Source organism: Nelumbo nucifera, chromosome 1 (genome assembly GCF_055504915.1).
Source record: "Nelumbo nucifera cultivar China Antique chromosome 1, China Antique-T2T, whole genome shotgun sequence".
NCBI classification, from domain to species: domain Eukaryota; kingdom Viridiplantae; phylum Streptophyta; class Magnoliopsida; order Proteales; family Nelumbonaceae; genus Nelumbo; species Nelumbo nucifera.
The window spans coordinates 179,550,824-179,574,610 of NC_142649.1; the positions used below are offsets into that span (position 1 = coordinate 179,550,824).

General features: G+C 39.7%; 1 protein-coding gene across 2 annotated transcripts; it reads right to left on the minus strand.

Annotated features, from left to right (window-relative positions):
- Positions 1-129: 129 nt before the first annotated feature.
- Positions 130-6,168, minus strand: LOC104600320 (uncharacterized). 2 transcript variants are annotated; one of them, XM_010263200.3, is made up of 5 exons: positions 5,544-6,168; positions 2,924-5,396; positions 2,539-2,599; positions 2,213-2,436; positions 130-595 (listed from the first exon to the last, which is right to left on the minus strand). In XM_010263200.3, the coding sequence occupies exons 1-5, from the start codon at positions 5,656-5,658 to the stop codon at positions 541-543; spliced, it is 2,928 nt and encodes a 975-aa protein (XP_010261502.1). In that variant the 5' UTR covers positions 5,659-6,168; the 3' UTR covers positions 130-540. The 2 variants fall into 2 exon arrangements, with proteins under 2 accessions (XP_010261502.1, XP_088751574.1); XM_088895448.1 differs by lacking the exon at positions 130-595 and having other exon boundaries at positions 2,209-2,436; positions 5,544-6,080.
- Positions 6,169-23,787: the final 17,619 nt, after the last annotated feature.

The following is a 23,787-nucleotide window of genomic DNA, read 5'->3' on the forward strand; positions in this document are numbered from 1 at the left end:
CTGCCTGTGAAGGTTTCAGGCAAAATGTCATCGGTGTTTGTTTTTTTTCTTTTTAATTTAAATTTTGAATTTCAATACGGGGTTTAATGTATCTAATAAGAAGTAGCTTGCACAATGCACATGGGCTGATTGGAAATACAGAATCGCGAGTGCATGATATATACGAGCTCACCATCACCATTCCATGGCTTCAAACACCGAATCTGACTTTAGTGTCCCACTACAGCCTTTGATACACTAGACATATTCAGATCCAAGAAAAAAATTATATATAGAATTACATACAAAAAAAGAAGGGAAAAAATACAGAACAACACTCGAAATCTGTCCCAGATTACACACTCAAAATGCTGACTTCTGAATTACAGAACAACACTCCATATAATTCCCAGAATATATACCAGGCATGTATATTTCTTCATCAGAGGAAAACTTTCTTTGTGGATTGCCTTTGAAAAAATATTCTCCCAATCAAATCCTTTCCACTCTAAAGAGGGGATTGACTTCAGATTCTTCCTTGTGAACCAATAAAACCACTATTTACATGGCGACTTTTGGAACCCTCATGCCAAATCCATGCTTTACCCTCTCCACTCTGTTCAGGAAGCAGAAAGATAAAATGATAAATTCATTTCTGCAGATGGTAATATAAATGCATATTCCACAAGCATCCAAGATAGAGGAGATCAAAGAGAACAAGAGTTTCCAATCAAACAAGAACTGGTTGCGTGCATCTGGGCTGGAGTATTTCAATTTTCAACCACAGGTGATGTCAACGAAAGGGTGCCCATTACATTTATACACAATTATTAAACGGTGGAAGTCATGGTGCTGGAACCAGCAGGATTATTTAACCAGGCAGCTGAGAAGCTAACAACCAAATCAGACCCAACTCCTAAGCTACTGATTCAGCAATTGATGGTTGCTTGAAGAATTAAAAATAATAAATAAATAAATGCTATCAGAGACAATGTGAACATATCGGCAGAACACGCCACCTTCACTAGAAAGTCTAAATGCGAAAAGCAAGAAAACCCAACCAATCCATTTGAAAATATGCAAAGAGGCTAACAGAGGATGATCATCGAGAGAGAGAGAGAACAAATCACAGATGCTCCAATTGCCAACTAACAGCCTACTATGTTATTGCTTGCTTTGGTGAGAGATAGTACAAGTGTTGCAACTGAGAAGATATTGAATGGACAGAAAAACTAAGGATTTTCAGCAATGGCAAAACCCAAGATAACAATGTGGGGTTCAAATCCAAGGGGATATTTGATGAAGGCTAAATGACTTAACTGAATGACAATGTTTTGCATTTTAGTCTATCAAATGATAAAATTCTATAATTATAATCAACCATTAAAGAACTCATAATCTCCTTAATAAATTATTCAGTGAAAGACAACAATAAGCCATTAATTTCAGCCACTTTAGATGTTATTAATTGGCCCTTCATCGGCTATTTTCATGCAAGAAAATGTTGAAGGGTAGATTTGTATCCAGTCCACCCCTCCCAAGTACTAGTATTACACATACGTCTGATTGTTATGTTTTTAATCCAATCAACAGAAAAACTAAGGCTGTGTTTGTACTACACTCCATCCAAACATTGACAAAAACAGACTGGGAGTAGAGTTTTAGACTGCTACTTATTTACACTGCAAACATTGACAAAAACAAACTGGCGGTAGTCTTACATCAATGGTCTTTTGCACCACAAACAAACACAGCCTAAGGTATGAATTACCATTTGAAACCCTGCCTAACATCTCAAAGTCACTAAGACCTTGGGAATATTGATACAATTACACTGATTCAAACCATGCAATCTTTAGGTTCATTTACCACAAAACAGGAACAGGAAGGATATGATGGATCCACTGCTCAGATCCAGTGTAAAGACAATATCAGAATTCAGAAGCATGGGGCAGAATCATGACAAGAAGCAGATCCAATGTAAACCCTGCCTTATATCTCAAAGGCACTAAGACCTTGGGAATATTCATACAATTTCACTGATTCTAACCGTGCAATCTTTAGGTTCATTTACCACAAAACAGGAACAGGAAGGATATGATGGATCTACTGTTTAGATCCAGTGTAAAGACAACATCAGAATCATGACAAGAAGCAGAACTGATTTATTAATAGTTGTAGCCACAGAATAAAGAAAACATCTACTTTGAACTTTGAAGGTCAAGGTACTTACGTTGGGGCAAGTTTGCCAAGGCTCTCCAATTCTTCGCCAGAGTCTGCATCCATAACTCTGCCTGAAATCTCGATAATATATGACTTATCTGCAGTATCTGGCAGGCCTCTGCTGGAAAGTAGATCCAAATCTTTCTGATGAAGTTCTCTCCCATTCACAAAAATCCTAGTATTTCCACCAGCACAATTCTTGGGCATGGGATAATTAAATTCTTCGATGAATGGCTGCAAGAAAGGCAAGCACATGACAAACACATTCATGAACATAAACCATTACTACTAAATTCCAATTCAAGGAAATATTCAAACAGCAATAGTTGAACTTACAGGAATTATGCCTAGACAAGGTTGGCCCATCACGCCCCAAAAACCACCTTGGGAGTCATACCTGGTAAATGCAGGTAAAAATATTACAAGACCATAAATTTAAACATCTTTGAAGAAAAAACCGAACATGTGTAAAACTATAGAAAGCGAAACCAAAGCAGATGAACATTGAATATAACTACGAAGAGGAAGAAACCAAACTTTCATACAACATTAGAATTTATTCAAGCTTCATTAGAAAACAAACTTGTTGTATATAGCAACAGCTCAATAGGTGCCAGCAATCATTATTAGACACAAGCACAAGCACCAATATCCATACAAACAGGGCAGAACATTGTTATTAAGAAGTGAAAATACCGTATGAGTAGTTTCATGTGCTTACCAGTATTGTCCAGGATGAATTGGCCCGGCCTTCTTTTCAGCCTTCTTAACCAAACGATCTGGAATAGGTTGCCCATTGACTGAGACAATACATCTCTCATTCTCCACTGTATGATTAGATCTAGTGAAGTCTCTGAAGCTCTTCTTAATGAGGCCTGCAAAGAACGAGTCACCCGCCTTACTGACCCTTGGCACATCTTCTCTGCTTACCTCCCCTGAATCCTGAGACATCCCAGTATTGGAGTATTCATTGAATGAAACATCCATCTCAGTTGCTGCTGATGCATCTTTTATAGAATCTTGTCTGAAAGTACCCTTATTAGAAACCACCTTTTCCTGCTCTGATCGTTTACTCAAGTTTCCCTTTCCAAACCTGTTCGTCCCTTGACCATAAGTTGAATGCTCATGAAGGGGCGACCCTGGAAGAGGTGGAGTTACAGTGGCCTTCAGGGGTTGCTCCCCGGATTTAGACACCTGCCTCCTCGCAATAACGCTATCAGGGCTCTCCTCATTCTCAGAAGAACTGAATGACGAAGAGAGATGGCCTTGCATTTTCTGAGACTCGCCTAAATTCCACTTCTGGTCTTTTGACGACAAACCTTGCTCGCTGTCCATACACTGAAAGTTATAGCCTGAATTATCGAAGTCCTCGGAGGAGTTTATGCTATCTCGGTTGACATAAGTATGAGAATGTGAAAGACCTTTCACCATCTCTTCAGAGCCATCTTCAGCCTGATCAGGAGATGTTTGCATGGCTTGCACTGGGAACGAAACAACGAGTCTCTTGCTCTCAACTGATAGTAACATTACGGTAGAACAGGCACCACATCGCAGTTTCTGCTGATTCTTCTGTATCAGAGAAAGTTTCCTAGGCAATTGTAGCAATGCAAAGCAACTGCAGCATGTTATAAATGGCGCACCACCATCTATGGGAAGGCAACGACGCCCAGTAGCATTAGCTACCACCACCCTTCCTGAACGGGCCCGACCAAACCCATCCATTTCCGAGTCAAGATCAACTTGCCTTCTTGCTCGGGACTGTGGTTCCCGAGAATGCAAGGAAGCTGTATTGGCACCGCCTCTGGGAGCAGCACAATTCCGCGGAGGAAATGGAGCAGGGGTCTCAAGGCGGTTGAACATAGGATCAATTCCGGCGTCGGGAATTCGTCTATTTTGAAAGACAGGGGGCGGGAAATGTGCAGGCATTTGCCAATGTTTGTTGTAGCACTGCAAACAAGAGCAGGCTGGTTGGTGAAAGAAGGTATTCTGGGGGTATGAAGCAATAGGGTCCGATTCAATGTCCATGTAATGCCCAGAAAAGAAATCGTGGGATGGTCGTTGAGTATATTGACGAGGTGGCTGATGGGGATTTCTTCTAAGCATCGGTGGCCCAAAAGGATCTCCGTACCCCGGAATGTCATTTGCAACGTGCATAGGAGGATAAAAATTCTGTAAATCCATATCGGGTCTGTTCATCAATTGAACAGATTCATGGCCATTGCTAAAAAAAGAGGGCCTTGGCAAGCGCTTATCTGGCGGAAATGCCTGCACGGAAGACCTACTGCTTGATCCGGCCAAGCCCTCTGGAAACCAGGGATCACGTCCCCCATAAGGTTCTGGATGGACCATCCTCCTATCCATAGCAATCCTGTCATTTGATTTCTCGGCCACATCGCAAGATCTACTAAGTTGATCTTTCAGTTCATCCAGCTTTCTCAGAAGCTCTGCTCGATCTTGTTCCAGGTACTCAACTTTGTTGGACCCAGTTGGTTTGTTCTGATTCTTTACGGAAGGCTCAGCATAGCCATGAGAAGATCCCAGGTGATAGTTCGAGGGGCCTTCGTCGGGATATGGGAAATTAGAGTATCTGAGACCTTCGACTGTTACAGTTCTGGGGGGTCTTCTAGAGGCTGGCTGCCCATCTCTTTCCCCACCTCGCCGCCAGTCTGGTGAGTGTTCAAGTCCCAGCGACCCATTGCCATTTGTAACAGTTCGGGGTTTTACTTCTCTAATTCCCTTTTCCATGTGTGACTTGTCAAATTCATCCCTATTCGCATCGATTATTTGATTTTTCCCATCGACCCAGTAATCGGCCGGAGCCTTGGAAGGATTCCTATACCTACTACCACCACCGTAACCAGATTCCTTTTCCGTACTGACATTGTTGTATCTGGACGGGGTAGGTTCAACACCTCTCCCTCCATTATGATCACTACTCATACCCTCCCTACTTTGGGGCCTGGACGAAGATGCAGAATTTGAAACAAACACCTTTTCTGGCGAGGATAAGGGCTTCTCTCTGGACCTCCGGCATTCCAATCCGTTGCTCTCCCTATCCGTCTCTGAGGCGTCGCTCAAGTTAGCTCCACCTTTCTCAGAGGAAATCTCCAATTTTTCAGAACCACAACCGCTTCTAGTCCTCTCCTCGACAGACTTGTTCGATGATTCATCGATTGCAGATGCTTGAACTTTAGCTGTATTTATAAAACAAAAAAAAGGCAAAAATTTCTAGTCTCGAAACTTATTCAAGAGCACGCCAAAAGAAAAAGTAAAAGAAAACCAAGCAAATGGGGAACAGAAGATAAGAAGAGAAACAATGAAGAAGATGATTAATAGCGTACCACGAAGAACAGCACCACACCCACCACACTGATAGACCGAATAATCAGGGAGCTCTGGTAGAAGATTCTCGCACCTGGGGCAACGCACAACTCGAACTTTGGTTCCCTCGGCCATTTTTATGAATGAAAAGGAAACAGAAGCGGAGACAAAATCGGAAGAGCTCAGAACTTGGGAGCTCGAAAAAGCATAAGCACTACCCTACCAAGACATCACTTTTATACGGGGAGAAATCATAGAAGCAAATAAGATAGAGCTGATTTAAATTGCCTGTCTTTTCAAATCCCCTGTGAAGGCTTCCATAAACACAATGGAACGGGGAAGCAAAAAAAAAATAGAACAGGCAAAATGGTAGTAGCTATAATATTCACAGCATTCTACTTGGACAACCAAGAGAAGCTAATCATGAAAGGTTCCTTGGGGAGAAAATATCCCTCTCCTGTTGAGAAAATACATCTTCCGTCTTAACTCTTTAGTCTTTAACGAGGATGGAGAGAGAGAGAGAGAGAGAGAGAGAGAGAGGGAGAGGGAGGGAATGGGTGTGAAAGGCTTTTTGAACTGCGATTTCCCGATAAAAGGGAAGCTTGGAGGGAATAGGTCGGATCGATTCCCAACGTTTGAAATGAAAGAGAAAGAGTGAAAGACTTCAAAGATCCAAAGGGCAAAGGAAAAAAGAGGAATTCTAACGCTACGGCCTACGGGAAAAACAAAAGCAAAAGTTGTTGAGATGTGCGTAATTAATCGTCGGTTGAACTCAAAAACTCGGCGACCATGCGCGTAAAATTAGAACAATTTTCAAGATATTTGGTGTTTATTATTTTTGCATGTTTGTTACCTAAATTAATTAAAATAATACAGTTACAAAAAAAAAATACTTTTAAATTCTGTGTTTACTATTTATTTATTTATTTGGAATTAAAATGAAAGCATGGGAAAGTGGACGTACACGATGAAGATGGAAACTACGTTCCCACGTGTAGAACATCTGACATGATTATGCCCTCTTGATTGCTTTCTGCTTACACAGTTACATGTGAACCCACTAACCAGAGCATAATACGGTACCAATTACAGAAATATATATCCTATAAACAAATAATTGTGTGGTATACCTGCCCTGGCCTCACGTCCAGCGGTCCAGGGCTGTTGGATATTGGTCCAATCTCATATATAAACAAATCTTATTGGATCATCCAGTTTGATTTCGGACGAGCCCAACCCAAATTCAGTCCATTTAACACCCCTGGATACTGTCATCCCGATGACCTGATATGCGAGAAGGTGAACCTTTGCGGCGATTAACGAATCGTAACAAATGTTGGTAGAAGGAGACTTGGTTGCATGGTTCACTCGTTTGGGTGGAAAAAATGTACAGATGACAAGGGAGAAAGTAAAAGTACGCGTCGTCTAATCTGGATGCCAGCTCTTTATTTGTTTTATTTGATCCGTAATTTGAATTTATTAGTTTGATTAATCGGTCTACTCCATCTACAAAATAAACTCATAATTTTAGCACTAAGCAGCCAAATTAAGAAGAAATAAAGCCTAATTAAATAAAATCTAAATCTCCATTGTAATAAACAAGTACTTATACAGTAATTAGATTTGGTGCTTAATCCAATGGAATCCATCACTCACATATAAAAGCAGTTGACTTCTATTACTGGTCTACTCTATCTCCATTTTATTTTATAACTATTTTATGCCTCCATTTTTTTTTTTTTTTTGAAGTTTCATCTCAACAAGTTACAAGGCAAGGCAAGGCAAGCATTTAGTCTCTTGACGTCGCTCAGGGATTGCTTATGATATAAGCTAACTCACCTACCATTTATTTATTAAATAAAGGGAGAGAAAAAAGAAAAGAAAAATAATAATTGTAATTTGTATGGTGTTGAACAAGGATCATGTAACGTACAATTTAGCGTAGTGTGATGTAATGATGTTTGAGTAAAGCGGAGTCCTGAGACACCATACTTGCATACACATGCATGTAAAGCTGATGGCAGACACAATAATCTCCGACCGATCTTGTGTGGACCCATGCATATTTTCATCACACCGGTGTAATTTTCCAGCAAGAAACCTCAGAAAAAAGGAATAGGGGCCACCCTCCTCGTCATGCTGTCGTGTAAAGAACGGTGAGATGCTATCTAGCATCGTCCCCTTTTAAGTAAGTATGTAGGACTATAGGGTACAATTGCAGTTTGCTGAAAACTGGAATCCACTCTTCTTATGGTCCATATGGTCTATACTTGGATGTTTTCAGCAAGGACACACCTGAGACCTCCACCGGCTTATCTTATATATTTTATTAAGGTTGTGTTTGGTTGGTTGTAGTGTAATTTTATTTACACTAATATAAATGTATGAAAGTGTAAATTTTGATTTAATTTTATTTTGTTTTGGGTCTTATTTTACTTTATTTTTAATGCAATCAAACAAGGTAAGATAAAATTTGAAACAAAAAAGTTTAAAACTTGCATTCAAATCATTTACACTATTATAATTTTTATCGGTGCAAATGAATTTACACTGCAACCAAACACAGCCTAATGAAAAAAAAAAGTCAGAATTATACACTTATTTTATATATTCATGATAATTTTGCAATGCATTGAGCAAGGGTGAGATGGTGTTGATGTGGCAAAATTTAATTACTGGCCAAGGGCTCAACTAGTCGAGTGATGTTTGTTTTCAATGAATGAACTTCCGAATCCGGTCTCGTGAAGAAAGAACGGCAAAATCCGGTCTTGGCAGTTTCCCCGAATTTTAATAAATACATGAACAATTAAATACAAGGAAAGAAATGTTCTTTTGTCCTGCCAAGGAAAGAAATGCAAAGAGTGAGATGCACACGGGGGTACCAATTAGAGAATCGGAAACCAGAGACTACCTGGCAGTAGACTACCAGTAGGGCTGTCAATGGGACGGTTCTGGGTCCGGACAGAGTGTCCAGTTCTCTAACCCATTATTAATGGGGACAAAATTACAACACCCAGAAGGCTAGAAGCTAGTATCGTTCCCACTCTTGACTCGACAGACCTAATTATTTATATAGATAATAAATTAAAACTTAATTTTTGTTAATATATAAAATATATATTATGTTAACAAATCAACTATTTTAATTAAAATTATCTTATATAAAAATTAATAAAATTAAAAAAAAAAACACACACACATTTGTTTTTCTTAACAAAACAATCGATTTGGGTCTGTATTGATATGCAACAAACAAGAACCAAACCCAGTTCATCTTAAAACTAGAATTGATATAATCGGTTCGGTTCAATCGGTTACAACCGATTCATTCACAGCCCCAACTATCAAATGTGGGTGACTGGGTGGGGAGAATATAACTCTTCATGCATGATGCACCACTGGCCCCTGAATCGATTCGTTGTGAGGTGAGAGGTTGGTGTGGTGATTGAGACTGAGTGGTGAATAATATAACAAGAGGCGTAAACTTTGAAAGGAGTGCCATAATCCGTAGAGAAATATAATCGGCGATTTATAAGAACTTTAATGTGCGAAAGGCTGGTTTTGGCTGTTGTGAAAAGACGCGAAAGAGCCGCGCAATCTCAGTCTGACCGGTCCATGATCCACTTTGCAGGTGGTCCCACTCCATTTGCAGGCAGGCATGGCCCCCACCATCTTCTTCTATTTATCTCGTCTGCCCTCTGGACGTTGCTCTATTAAACTTCTTTATTCATACTTGCAAATGATTTTTTGTGGTGGGGTCATCCTTATTGGATACAGCGGATGTGCTCTTGGCCCAGACCGTTTGATTCACAGATATGGGTTATAAGGGAAAGAATCAGATATAAGCATCATAGATATTGCCTTCTTTATAGAATGATTTAGAATACTCGTATGAGTGGCAACTTATTCAATCGATCCCGCAAATGGTATATTTGAAAATTTTCAATCCATCCTTTTTATGCATAGCTGCTTAGGAAAAGGATGAAGAGCGCAAAGACCCAGAAAACAACATAGAAAAAGGAAGATCCGAATGAACGGAGGGAAAGAAAGATACGGAACGTATGTGCATCAAAAAACGGTGAGAAGTAACGAGATAGGGCTGAAAATGGATCAAATAATTTGAATCCGATCCGATTTTCGGGAAATTTCCTGAACGGTAATCTGAACTTTTGGGTTGGGCCTAGACACCTAGTCAGTCCCCAAATTTTCAAACGTATCTCTCTATTTTCCTAAACTTTCAACAACCAAGTGGAATGACCGAATTGCCCTTCATATTTCGAGTAAGAGAGAGTTATAGAAAAAGATAATACTGCCCTCTCTTGTATCTTGCAGGTTCCTACTGTTAATTGACTGTCAACAGCCAAGTGGAATCATCGAATTGCCCTTCATATTCCGAGTAAGAAGAGAGAGAGAGTTTTAGAAAAAACAATACTGCCCTCATCTAAAAAAGGGTTGTTGCAGTGGTTGCCGCCGGTGTTCTAAAGGTTCTTCCTAGAATCCAGTCCAGCCAAAGGCCATATCTTCCTTGATGGTGCACAATCTGGCCGATCTTAGCTGTCAACGATCTTGCCTCTGAACCGGGTGGCAGGGACCTGAAACGGAGGGAGAAGAGAAGCTCCGGGGAGAACCCGGCGTAAGGGCTTCGAAGCTCAAGTTAGAGTTTTTCAAAGGCAAGATAGACCAGATAGCGCAAAAGTTAGCATCCCTCGTTTCTGGGGGGTAGGAGCCTTTTATAACCACCTCGCGCACTCACTTCCAGGCTTCTGTCAGATCGGGCATGATTACTTTTGAACTCCTGCCAGTTCGGATGTCATTTCCTCTGGCCGGTCAGAACCGCCACTGTTCCTTTGTCGGAGCCGTCTCTGCGGCTAGTAACGACGGTGGCAGGTGGCGGTAGCAGGAGGCCGTTTGAAGTGCGGCTGTCAGGCGTCAAATCCCAAATCAGTCAGGTGCGTCGCCCTCGGATACGGACGTCCTTGGCGTCAGGTACGTTTGATCAGCCTGGTGTTTCGGAAGCGAAGTGTTGGAGTGAGCGAGATGTCTTGAGTTCGGTTTGGGGAGTGTTCCGAGCTGCCACGGGCCAGCTCGGGTCACAGCTTTGCGAGGCTTTGGGGCCCAAATACAGTTTGTGCTCCTTGCAGGGAGCTCAGGTTCTCAGTAGGGAGCTCGGGCTCTTGGTAGGGAGCTCGGGCTCTTGGTGGGGAGCTCAGGCTCTTAATAGGGAGCTCGGACTCCTAGTAGGGAGCTCGGACTCCCAGTAGGGAGCTCGGACTCTTGGTAGGGAGCTCGGGCTCTTGGTGGAGAGCTCGGGCTCTTAATAGGGAGCTCGGACTCCCAGTAGGGAGCTCGGACTCTTGGTAGGGAGCTCGGGCCCTTGGTGGGGAGCTCGGGCTCCTAGTAGGGCGGTCTGGAGTTCGGGCTCAGTAGTGAGCTTGGACTTTGCTTTCGGTGTTTGCTTCGGACGCTCTACTGTCCCGAGTTGCTTGTTTTTGCCACGTGTCAGGTAATTGCGAGGTCGGGCCAAATTCCCCTTCATCATTCCTCCTTCAACAATGCCAGCCCAAGCCCAACACCACTACTACGACTAGAGCACCCTGCAAAGCATTGCAACCTGTGATTTTTTTTAAGCTAAGGAAGGGTCTCGATTTGCTTTGGCCAATGATTCCTGTTCGAATTTTTTCCAAACAACTCAATTGTATCCACTACTCAAGGGACTGTTCATTGGCCGGTCGGATCCTATATGGAGCCTCATCATGGCAAAATTCGGGCTGGTCCGAGCAATCTACAAAAGAGGGGGATAGACACCAATACATGGGTGGAGAGTGAAGGGGTAGGGGTGTCCTCCACATGATGATTAACTCCAATTTCAGTGGTTTGTGACTTGCGACAAGGAAAGAATCATTCAAACCAATGTTCCTAGAATCCATTGGAAACTACATTGATTCAATTTATTCTTTTAATTTTTCCTTTTTTTGTTTATGAATAGATAAGTAGTGGTTCCCCTCTCTCTGTTGGGTCCCGCCTCTATCTTCTGACTTCTTATGAACTTTGGCTTATAGAAGTTGTGGAGCTGAAACCTATTACAAAAAATGAGAATCATGTTGATGATTGTGTCAACATCATCTTAGTCTGTTCATACACTTCAATTCAGTTTGGGAAACCATTTGCAAAAATTCTGAAATGATTTTTCTTTCTTAAGTGACAAATAGGGCAAAAATTCTGAAATGACTTCTCTTTCTTAAGTGACAAATAGGGATGACAATTTTCCCCATTTTCCCAATTTTCATGGGGATCCGCCCCGAATGGAGTAGGGATGGAGATGATTTCCCCCATGGAGATGGGGATGAAAAATTTTCATTCCTATTAGTGGGGATGGGAAGAGCACTCCCCACCTCGCGAGGACTAGGGGTGGCAATTTTTAACCCAACCCATCCATTTAAATGGGTTGGATTGGGTTGGGTTGTGGATAACCATTGGGTTAACCATTATAAACATAAGTATTAATTCTTTAGCCTTTTTTTTTAATTTTCTTCATTTAAATTAAATAATTTATAATTAACACATTAATTTTCTATATTAATAATTGACTAAATTTAGTTTTGTCTTTAATCAATACATTTCAGCCAACATAAATCCAAATCAATTTGACCTGAGTTAGGACCAGTTCAACGCGGTTTGACCCCGATCTAGCATATACTAATCCAGGTCGACCCAAATCCGAAATAGGCCCCGGGCGGGATGGTTCGGTGCTGCTTGCTCTGTCCGATTTGGGCCGTCCGGTGCAACCAATTTTCACACACTACGACCCGACCCAGTACAACTTGATCCGCGTGAACCCGAATCCGAAACGATTTTGGAAGGGATGATTCAACCTCCGCGTGCTTTGCTCGATTTGGACCGTCCATCCAACCAATATCCACACAATCCAACCCGAATCTGGACGACCCAATTTAGCTACATTGACCCGATTCGGGCCAGCCGGTCCGGCCCCGAACCTGTGCACTAACCTAATATGGTCCAGTCCAAGTCAATCCACCATTGACTAAACCGGTCCGATCCGGTCTGACCAGATTGATCCAGATCTAAACGGTTCAACCACCTTTGAACCTAAATGGTTTAAGTTGATTTTACCGGTTTGAACTTAAGTGGTTTGATCAAACCCAGAATCCAAACATAGTCAAATGGTTTCACCGCTTGTGTGTAAAAACAATATAAGATTAATGGGTTTGGGCGGGTTGGATTGGGTTAAAGCAGGTTTGATTTGAACCCAACCCATTTAATTTTATATAACTGGGTCATTAATGAGTTGGCGGGTTAGATGGGTTGGGTTGGAACTCAACCCAAACCAAACCCAACCCAATCTACCCAATTGCCACCCCTAGCGGGGACTCCAATCCCCGCCCCATGGGATCCCCACTATATATATATATATATGTGCACATACATCTATATATTAATATTTTCAAAAATATGGTTGAATATGTTTGAATATTTTCTAACAGTATTGTAAATTTTAATTATTTAATTTTTATTTTTTTAAATAAAATAAAAAACAAAAACAATTTGATTAACATTATAAAAAATCACGGGGAATGGGGATCTCTGTGAAAACGGGGATGGGGATAACCTTGGGGATTTTTGTGGGGACGAGGATGGAGAGAGGCTCCCTGTCCCCGCCCCACCCTGTTGCCATTCCTAGTGACAAGGCCCTCTATTCTCAATCACTTGGGACTTCTCTGCAATGCCATTAGAGCTTGGATCTGAAGATGTGTTCGAGGTTTTCGTTGACTTCTCTTCTCATCCAAATCAATATCGATCTGGATCTCCATATTCAGCCATTCATTAGGATCTTGAGCCTCAAAACCGATATCCAAGATAGGAAACCCTAAATAAAATTAGGGCTTTTTTCATTCAATCCACCTTCGGACCACATATTCACTCGAACAAAGCCAATCGGAGCAAGAGATTAACCCGAATCACATAAAATCATCAGCTGGGGGAGATTAACTCTTTAGCGCTATTAGAGATTCAACAAAGAAATATATGCTGGTTTTGGCCTTTTCATCAATTGGAGCTGTTCATTCATAGGCTACCATCACAACGGTGGATGAGGCAATCTAAATGGGGGATCACGGTGGACCGGGGCGCTTCAATTGTGGCTCACAGAGGACTGTGGAGCCTAAATGGAGAGCTTCAACAATGGCTCGTTGGATAAAGAGCTTGAAGATGGGAACTCGTTGATAGAGAGATTGAAGATGGGAGCTCGTTGACACAGAGATTGAAGATGGGAGTCTGTTGACGGAGAGCTTGATCGGCATCTGATTTCCCATTTTCTTCTTCCCTTCCATTCTTTTAACACTCAAACGCAACGGACAAAATGGTCACAAAAATATCAGAAAAAGTTAATTTTGTCATTTTGAAAAATTATACGCACTTGATGTCACATAACAGTGTTGATTTAAGGTCAACTAACGACAAGGGCCTGCTAGACACAAATTGAAAGTTCAAGATACTGCAGAGACTGTTCAGGAATTTTCCCTAAATTTCCCCCTCATTTCGTATTAAACGATTCCGGATAACAACAATAAGGTGTTTTAAATTTGCTTCTAAAATTCCTGTACCGGAGGAAGAAAAAAAGAGAAAACTTTGTTATTAAATTGTGTTTTTATTTTGAATATGAAAAATAAATTAAGAGCAATACAAAATCATCAAAATTTTCATTTTTAAACAAATTTTGTAGTGTAAATAAATTTAGGAGAAAATAATACAATTATATGTGTGAATTAAACAAAAAAAGCAAATATTAGATTCTTTTGATATATTAAAACTTTGGATTCTTATCCGATCTGAAATCCGACTAGTTGGACTTGGATTGAATTTAAATTTAATCCACATCAACCTTTTCTTCTTAAAATGATAAAGAAAGTTTATAAAACTAGTTACTTTTATATAAGTAAATCTATATAAATATAAAATATTAAATTTGTTGGTTATAACTTTATATAATTGTATATAATATCCACCTACATACATAATTATACAAGATATATAATATATATATATATATATATATATAATTAGTTTTTAATCGGACTTTTATAGAGTAAAAACTATATGTAATTTGATTATTAACAGATAAGTTTTACCACCCAAATTCAGGATAGTTAGATTTGGTGTCAAATTAGATATTGGACTTTTTGGAGTCCATTGACAGCCCCCAAAAAATACAGTGTAGATGAAACAATAAAAGTGTGTTGAGCACATTGTGTATTTGAGAGGCAATGGCATGTTGGAAACTTGTATGGTTGGTACTTATGCTAATTAGGCGTTGAACAATTATTCTTAGCATTTTTTGAATTTGGTAATGACATTGATACTTAAAACTTTTAAATGAAATATTTATGTTTAATGTGATACCACCCTACCATACTGACTCACATATTATGATTAAATTCAAAAAAAAAAAAAAAAAAAAAGCTGGCTCATTATTACAAATAGATTAACATCTAGACGTAGTGTAAGTGTGGTGGTGATGCTTCGTATGAGGGTCTCTTTGAAGGACAAAGGAAGACCAGATGTATGAGGTAGGCTAAAGGCCAGGGCAAATGTGAGTGATAAGATGATGATTTCATTACAAGATGGACCCCCTATTTATCGGGAGAGATCCCAGGGTCCCGAAAGAAGGAATCAGAAGTATTTGATTCCCACTAGGAAAGGGAATATTGGATTCGTTGTTAGTTGTCAGAGAGCACTACTAGGGTTTTGCCATGTGTCTTACGAGACTCTAGGGCAAACTTTCCTTTTGCCCGAAGATTCTTATAATCCGTGTGTACTACTTCCTTTTGTCACCCATTTAACCGACGTGGCACGAGTGATGTCATCATTTAGCGAGCGCGCCTTTATTAGGCCCGTGGGGCAACTTGTCACGTGCATAACTTAAAGACGCATTGTAACTAATATTTATTTCCGGTCTACAGTGATTCTGCGGTTCCACAATGGCTTTGAATTTATCGCAACTCCGCGCGTGTCTAAAACTCATTGCAAATCTGTGTATATCTGAGGTTAATCACAGATTTGCGTGTGTCTAAAGCTCATCGCAGATTTGTGTGTGTCTATAATTCTTTGCAGATTACATTAGCCAAGGTTCGTTGCAAACCGTTTCGAGTACGGGTTTGTCACAGTCATGCGATGAGTTATAAATTCATCACAGACATCTGATGAGTTATAAACTCATCGCAAGCATCCATGTGGTATTAATTCGGTATCCTTTGCACTCTGATGGTCTGAGTGATCACTATGTACCTACACGTAGATCTAATGGCTTTATATAGAATCGAACAATCAACCTTTCTTTTGAAAGTAAGGTTTAGGAGTATTGGTGGTAGGGGCGTATTGGGCAGTATTGATACTGTTCTAAATATTGATATGCTTGATACACTAGTAGGGGCATATCGGTACAGTTTTTTTTTTCAAATCCGGTTCAGGGGGCCGGTTTAAGGTTCCTCCACCCCCTGAACCAGTCAAAACCCTAACACACCCTCTATTAGGGATGTATTAGGGTGCTCCCGATACGATAAGTATCGGCCGATATAGGCCAATACGTAACGATTATTTGAACCTTATATTGATGATGTATATCCATCTCTTGTAAGAAGACTCCAACTAAGAGCCAAGCTATTGGATTGTTTCTTAAAACAGGCAGCTGATGGGAATTTTTTATGCTTCCCCCAACGGATGGGACTGTTTCTTCAATTGATACAATTTTAACTTTTTTTTTTGGGCACGTAGAATACTATTTTAACTCAAAACAGTCTCAATCAAGTAGAAAGATTTTATTTAAACTCAAGTAAAAGTAACCATAATAACAAACATCACCTAAACCAGTGGTTTTGCTCTTTTCTTTGCTTAAGATAGATTGGAGATTTAGATTAATTTTATTTTTATTTATTACTCTATTTTTAGGGGGCTAGGACTTGGTTTAGGGGTCCACATTTCTATTAGAGCAATGGGTTATTGGGTGAATCACCCAGTCTGATGTGGCCAAATGTGATGTGACATGGCAGATCAAAACTATAGATATGGAAACATATTGTCTTTGATCTTAATATGCCACCTGTAAAAAATTGAGCATAATAAGAGATTTGTACATCATCCAACAAATTGAAATCTGGTTATTCTTTTTTTTTTTCCACAATTACTTATGATTGTTGCATAATGACACATATCTAACAGGGTGTATCGATACACCCGATATGGCGGTAGAGGCATATCGGAGTGTATCAGTAGCTGTTTCAGTCCCTCCCCTGACATCTAAACTCTAACCTTAAACCCTTACATCTAAACCAAGTAGGAGTCAAATACTTTTGTTGACTCTATTGTATTATTTTAATTTCTAATTCATGTAATGTGTGGTAGGTTAAAGTCTTGTGGAAGCTTGTGAGAAGCAGCTGGCTTTCAAATTAAAGTGGCATATTTTCTTACTTCCCAAGCTTTGGGTGCCCTTCTCCGTAGGTTGACTCTGTTTATCTTTTTAATCTCGAATTCATTGCAGTTGAATCGTTGACTAATGCCTAAAGCTAAAAGAAGAAAAGGTCTTGTACAAGTCATATTTATACCCATTTCATTAAACTGATAATGATATAATTTCCCTTCACCTTTCATGTCAATGTGCGGAATGGATGCAGACATGGCCCGCTTTCTTCTTACTTAAAAAATCAGAGCTTGCAAACACTACAGTGGGCGGGCCTCGTATGTCGTATTGCTTCCTTTAACACCAATAGCAATTCACAGCTGTGGGGACCAAATCCACGTTGAAAAACCAAAACGAAACGACAAGCTCACAAACAGCAATCCAAGACCGTGGGCCGTAAGCCCGTAAAAAGACGAAGGCCCGTTTAGTGTCGTCGTGGTCGTGGATGCCAGTCGGCGTTGCTTATGATTATGAAATCCACCGTCCATCTGGATTCAGGACCATCACTGATGTGATCACCCCCCACTTTAAAGTTTCAAGCCTTGAGCCTTTGCGATGACGGATTCCACGCTTTACTTGTTCCACACCTGAATTGAATTCGACAACTTATATTTTCTCGTAAGTCGTAACCCTGGAGTGGTCAAACTTTGACTTGATCCTTTTCCTGGCGACATGCATTTAATCTTTCTCTCCTGTTGCTTACACCTATACCCTTTGTTCTAGAATACAAGGTGAGATCATGGTGGATGTTCGATTCTTGTCCAATATTCTGATCTCCTAATCACAAATTTTTCTCACATCTTGACCATATCATCACCAATGACAAAGGGAGATATTCCTAATAAATTAATCACACATGTATGCGTATGTAGGAATTGTTTAAATAAATTAATAGTCCAGATAAGTGAGCCATTAATTTGAATTGTTTAAATAAATAAATTAATTAATGATGTGATCGGCTTAATTGGTCAATTGCGAGCCATTGTTTGGCTAAAGTAGTGGTTGTTTCACGGTAGTTAATGGAGAATTTGGCAAGAATAGCTGGCCTTAACATATCGCATTCAAAATTCAAACGCGGTCTCGTTGAATCACAATTCTAGGTGGTGTTTGGTAATGTGAACGTTTTTTGGGTTTAAAAAAAAAAAAAAACGTTCACGTCCAAGATGGTGCATGTTAATCTGTTTGGTACTGTTTTCAAGATTCAAAGTATCGATACGTGTCATATTGGGGGTTTCTTAATATGTTCTTTCAGGGGTGTTTTGGAGTCTAAGTCGGTTCAAGTGGTGGACAGGACCTTAAACCGATCCCTCTGAACCAGATTTGAAAAAAAACTAAAAAAAAAGCTACCGATACACTCCGATATGCTTTTACCGATATATTGGGTGTACCGATACTTTGAACCTCGATCGTTTCTATCAGGTAGGCTGTAAAACAATGCTTTTCACCTTTTTTTACTGTTGGTAAGATGATTTTCATCACTTTTTTCTTATATATGCAATCTATTTGGTACCAATCAGCACCACGTCAGAGTGCCACTGATGCAATAAACATCAAATTTGATGTTTCATTTACCCAAAAAATTGCAATTTATGAGGTGTGGGCGCTTTTTACCATTTTTTCAAAAAAAAAACCTGAACCAAACAACATGATAGGTGACAAAAGTAAAAACGCCGAACTAATTTTAAAGTAATATTATTTTTCTAATAAACGACATTAATACCAAACATCCCCTAATCTACACCTCAGTACTCAATTGTATTTCTCAACAAATCTACACCGTAGTCCTCAATTGTATTTCTCAACAAACAAGAAACAATCTCTTTGACTTTCTTACCTTAAAACCAGAGGATTAATATATGTCTTTGCATCATTGCATGTATAACATTACTGACACTATTGCTCTTAAATTAAAAGGGTTACGTTTTCAATAAGCCACCTGAATTTAAAGATTGTTTTTGAAATAAAAAACTACCCTTAATTAACTTAGGATAAACAAAACATAAAGGCCAGAAAGAAAACATTAAACATCTTCGCTTGCTTAACAATAAAACTTATTTATTTTTTGACTTTCGCCCAAATTATAGATCCAAACTCTCTAATGATTTAGGATTTAGGATTTAAGATTTGAGGATTTTATGAAAACTGTTCGAAGTAGAAAGCTTATATTTTAGCAACAACAGCTAGAGAAAATAGATTAAGTACTCACAAAACTGTTCTCATATTATCAGTTATGCATTAGGAATATCTCCATGAATAAAAACATTTAAGTACTGAGATATTTCCAATATAAAACTGCAAGGGGTTATGAGGGTGATTCTCGGAAGACCAAATCTAAAATTTTCCAACTAGAGTAGCAATTTGGACCTAATTAGCCCAAACCCATGCCAGAAAATTCAAAACTCAGTTTGGATTGGGTGGGATTGATGTTGGAATTATGATAAAATCCAGGTTTCCTCTCACAAATACGGGTGATGTTCTCAATGAACGATTGCAGCATGTTGTGAGGTGGGTGCGAGATCCATCTTGAACGCATAATTCAATCACCCTTTTTATTCTTTAACACTCAGCCACAGCCTTTATTATATCCTCTCTTAATATTTAATACACGTATAACTCATCCATTTTGACATGGACAGTAAACCACTAATCTGCTGTTCAATCGTAAACCGTCGTAGTTTACGGTCCAAGTTCGTGCTGGACCATCGTGCCGGGCCGTCTCCTTTTGAGGCCAAACCTACCAATAATAGATCTTCCTATTGCTGGAAGCAAGCCCATAAAACCCTCCTTGAATTCAAACCTAATCTGTTATGGGAAATACACAATAGGGAAGATACACTAGTCTTTTCGGACCCATGGATACCCACCATCCCAAGGGGAACACCAACCTCTAGGGTCCCATTATGTCCACAGGATTTGTCCAGATCTGCTCCTCACAATGTGCGCCTCACACTGTCCTCACACCATGTTCTGGCCACACATGTAAAACATCTCTCATACTTGTATTTGTTATTTATAAGTAGATATTCCCAATATAGAGTGTGATGTAACTGTGAGATTGATGTGAGATGCACTCTGTGAAGAGCAGATCCCAATTCCCACCTGGTTGCAGGCTAAAAGTGTTCAGCCTTATCAATCAAGAAGGATCTTGGAATCAAGCCTTGTTAAATCATTTCTTTGAAACCTCGATGCATACACACGTCTGTCAAATAACCCCAGGTACCGAGGCCGAGGCTGAAAAGGACACAATTATTTGGAAAATAAATTGGGATTTACACTGTAAAATCGGTTTACCTCTCCTCTGTAAATACCAGTCCCTCATCCTCGAGGCTGGAAAACTCTATAGAAACTGAAAATCCCGTATAGGTGTGGAGTTTTTCTATGTAAGTTAGGCCATGTTTGAGAGTGCTTAAGTTAAAAATAAATGCTTATTCGAATAAACACTTATTTTTTACATTGCATTTGGCATCCAATGCATATTTACATTGATAATAAGATGCAAGTACATCAATGAAAAAGAAGTAAATTTGCATTAAAGTAGGCTTTCGATGAAAAAAGTATATACTTTGTTGGAATTGGTATATGCATCCATTACAACTAAAAGTATGTTTGGTAAGAAGGTAAATTTAATAGTGCAAAACTAACCATACTTTACAATTTATATGAACCATTTTATACACTACATATTTGCATTCACAATTCTTTGCATCGCTTCCAAACGCAGCATAAGGACTGTGACAACATGCATTAGATCCTCAACCTTTGGTGGTCAAAACTCAACATCTTTGGAGGCCTTATATCTGTTTGGTAAAGGTTGTGCGGCTCTTTATGTTCTATGTAGAGTTAGAAATAGAGTAATTTTTGAAAACTCTTCGAGCACTCCAATCGAGATTAGCCAAAGGTTCAGGAATATTGCCCTCCCTACTCATCATTTACTCCATTAATAAGGAACACAGCCTCAGCCTGACAAGGAAATAATGAACAATTGAACATAACATGCATATGTTATATTTGGATGGTTCTTTTGATATTAATACAAGCTTTTCAGGACGAGCACTCATCCTCCAATGCTCTTATGCTGGGCCATCAACAGTTGTGATACAGAAATCAGAGCACTGATTATGGGGTTAAAAGCAGCTTAAGATAACTAGTTTAATTGGTTATTTACAACGATTCTCTGCAGCTGGTTAATTTTTTGAGTAGCAGAAGCCAGTCGAAAGCATGGATAGAAAGACTTAATTTTGCAAGCATAAGTCGCCTCCTATCACCTTTTGAGCAGCTAGGTTTTGTTAGAAACCTGAATCAGGCTGCGCATACCTTGGCATATATATATATATATATAGCATGTAAAGTCAAATTCACTATCACGTTTAACTCTGGAGAACATCCTCATGTACAGTTTGATTATCGTGAGTAATGAAAGCTGCTTCTTGTAATAAAAATATAAAGCTCTGTCTATAAGGAGTACAATACATTATATTTTGTGTTTATAGATGTGGTGTTTATTTGGAAAATTTTACTTTAAATGTTTTATTTTATTTTATTTTAAACATTTGATGATTTTGTTTTTTGGTTGGAAATAACTTTAAAGGTTTCTTATTTTCCACCTCAGATAAACACACCATAAATTATTCCATATAAACAACACTGAGGCATTGGAGGAAACAAGGATTTTACGTTTTCCCAAATGCCTCGTTTTTAGTATTTATTTGATAAACTTTGAAACCAAACATGAATGGTTAAAGTATCGATACCTTACACCCCTATCGCAGGCAAATCTGACTGTGCCTTGTGCTGTTTTGGGTTGTACCTTGAATATTTAAGCTGCGACCATAAAGAGCATAAGGTGCAGTCTTGCATTGTATGGGAATTGGGATACAAGTACAACAGTAACATATTCTCCCTCGCGCCATCGCAATGCCATGAAATAATAAAAACATGAACGGCAGGAGAAACGGAAGCCTAAAAAGCCAAAGCTTCGTTTCTATCAATAAAAAGCCGAAGCTTCGGAATTGCACACTCCGAAGTCTGAGCTGATGTGAAATGGACGAAAATGGTTGAAGGCCTAAAGCCAAAGAGATGGGAAACTGTCAACCTGATTGTTCCAACCAGAATCAGCCTTTTCGCATTCCGATGGTTGTAAGTGGAGTAGAGCCGTAGAGCTGATTGAAACTGGAAAAGTTGTTGCAGCCTGCAGCCATAGTTCAAACTATACAACACTGTTTTCGCCCCTGAATTCCATATAATGGATCCAAACGTAGCCTCCAGTAAAATGTACGTACGTGGCTTAGCTAGGAAGTTGACACATGGTCAATTCAGTGTGTTTATATGGCTCACTAACACTGATAGTTCGTACAAATGCTAGCTAGTGTCACGACCCTTTTTATCTTGTCTTAATAACAAAAAGAAGACGACAAGACGTACTAGAAAGCCCGTATATTTGCACTGCAACAACCCATATGTGGGCTGTGGACCTGTGGTCTGTGGGTGCAACCCCAACCAAGGACCAGGGGCCCAGGGCCAAAAAACCAAAAACCTCTGTTGACGGGGTGAAAGGAAACCTGATGTTTTAGGCCCAGCCCAACCCAACCCAAGTATCCCTAGGTCTAGGTATCAAAATTCAAATCCAGTTCATGCAAAAGATGGAGTTGATCACTTCGACCCACCATTGCGCTGCATGGTGAGAGGGAGGCTGAGAGCAACTATTTATTTAGTAGGTAACAAGTGCATCAGCATTCATCCCTGAGGAGAATACATACAACACTGTTTGTAAATTAAGTATGATGGCAACTGGCAATGTTGAGGCTGATATTTCGAAATGGCAGAGCTTCCTAAACATCACTGCCCAGTGCCCAGCATCATAACAAACAACGCCATTAACTGAAGGGTTTTAAATGCATTGTTTCAAGATCAGGACCTTGTTGAGACGTCAGACTAAGAAGATACTGACTACACTAATTAGGTAGTAGATCGAGAGAGAGAGAGAGAGAGAGAGGATGAAGTGAGCTACACCGATTCATCCATCGATCAGCTTGACACCCATTCCAATGTCTGGAAACGGTTCGTTGCAGGATAATTGAGTACTTGTATAGTAATTGCCTCACCTATCCCATCCGAGTTGTGGGTGGTACTGTGGTAAATGTACAGGCCCATTCATGTTGCAAAAGAAATGCTTTTGCTTGATAGTGCCTACGGGTGTCAATTGGACTGGATTTGGTCCAATCCGATCCAGTCCAATGTGAGCCGTTATAAATGGATCAGATCCAATCCAATCTAATGTATGTTTTGGACCAATTTGGATCGGTATAATTCAATGTCTGGACCATCCAATCTGTTCAAATTCATTTTAATTTAGATTGATTTCAACCCAAACCCAGCCCATTGATACATATATTCTTATCTTATATCAATGGACTAGATATTGGCTTAATCCAACCCAATTCAATATAAATTTGTTACGAATGGATTAGGTCCAATCCAATCTAATAAATATTTTGGACCGGATTGATCCAATCCAATATGTCTTGTTGGTCCATCCAATCCGTCCAAATTGATTTTGGACTGGACGGACTCCAATCCAAAACCGGTCCATTCACACCCTTAATAGTGCCCGGTGGACACTTGACTGTGTTCTCTATTCATGTAAGGATGGGCTTGGAATGGGCCTGGGCTTTATAGAATTCCTCAAAATAAGGCTTGGGCTGTGTCTTTCTGGCCGCAAACTTGCTCCATGTCGAAGCCGACTCATAAATAATCTATGAAAAAGGGATTCGAGTGTTCCACTATGATATCAGAAA

Bases quoted from the DNA above. Each gene is read 5' to 3' on its own strand.
- LOC104600320 (XM_010263200.3), bottom strand. From the start codon at position 5,658: ATGGCCGAGGGAACCAAAGTTCGAGTTGTGCGTTGCCCCAGGTGCGAG. The intron at 2,437-2,538 runs GTAAGTTCAACT...CCTTTCTTGCAG, and splicing joins CTTGTCTAGGCATAATTCCT to CCATTCATCGAAGAATTTAA. The intron at 596-2,212 runs GTAAGTACCTTG...CTTCCTGAACAG, and splicing joins CTTGGCAAACTTGCCCCAAC to AGTGGAGAGGGTAAAGCATG.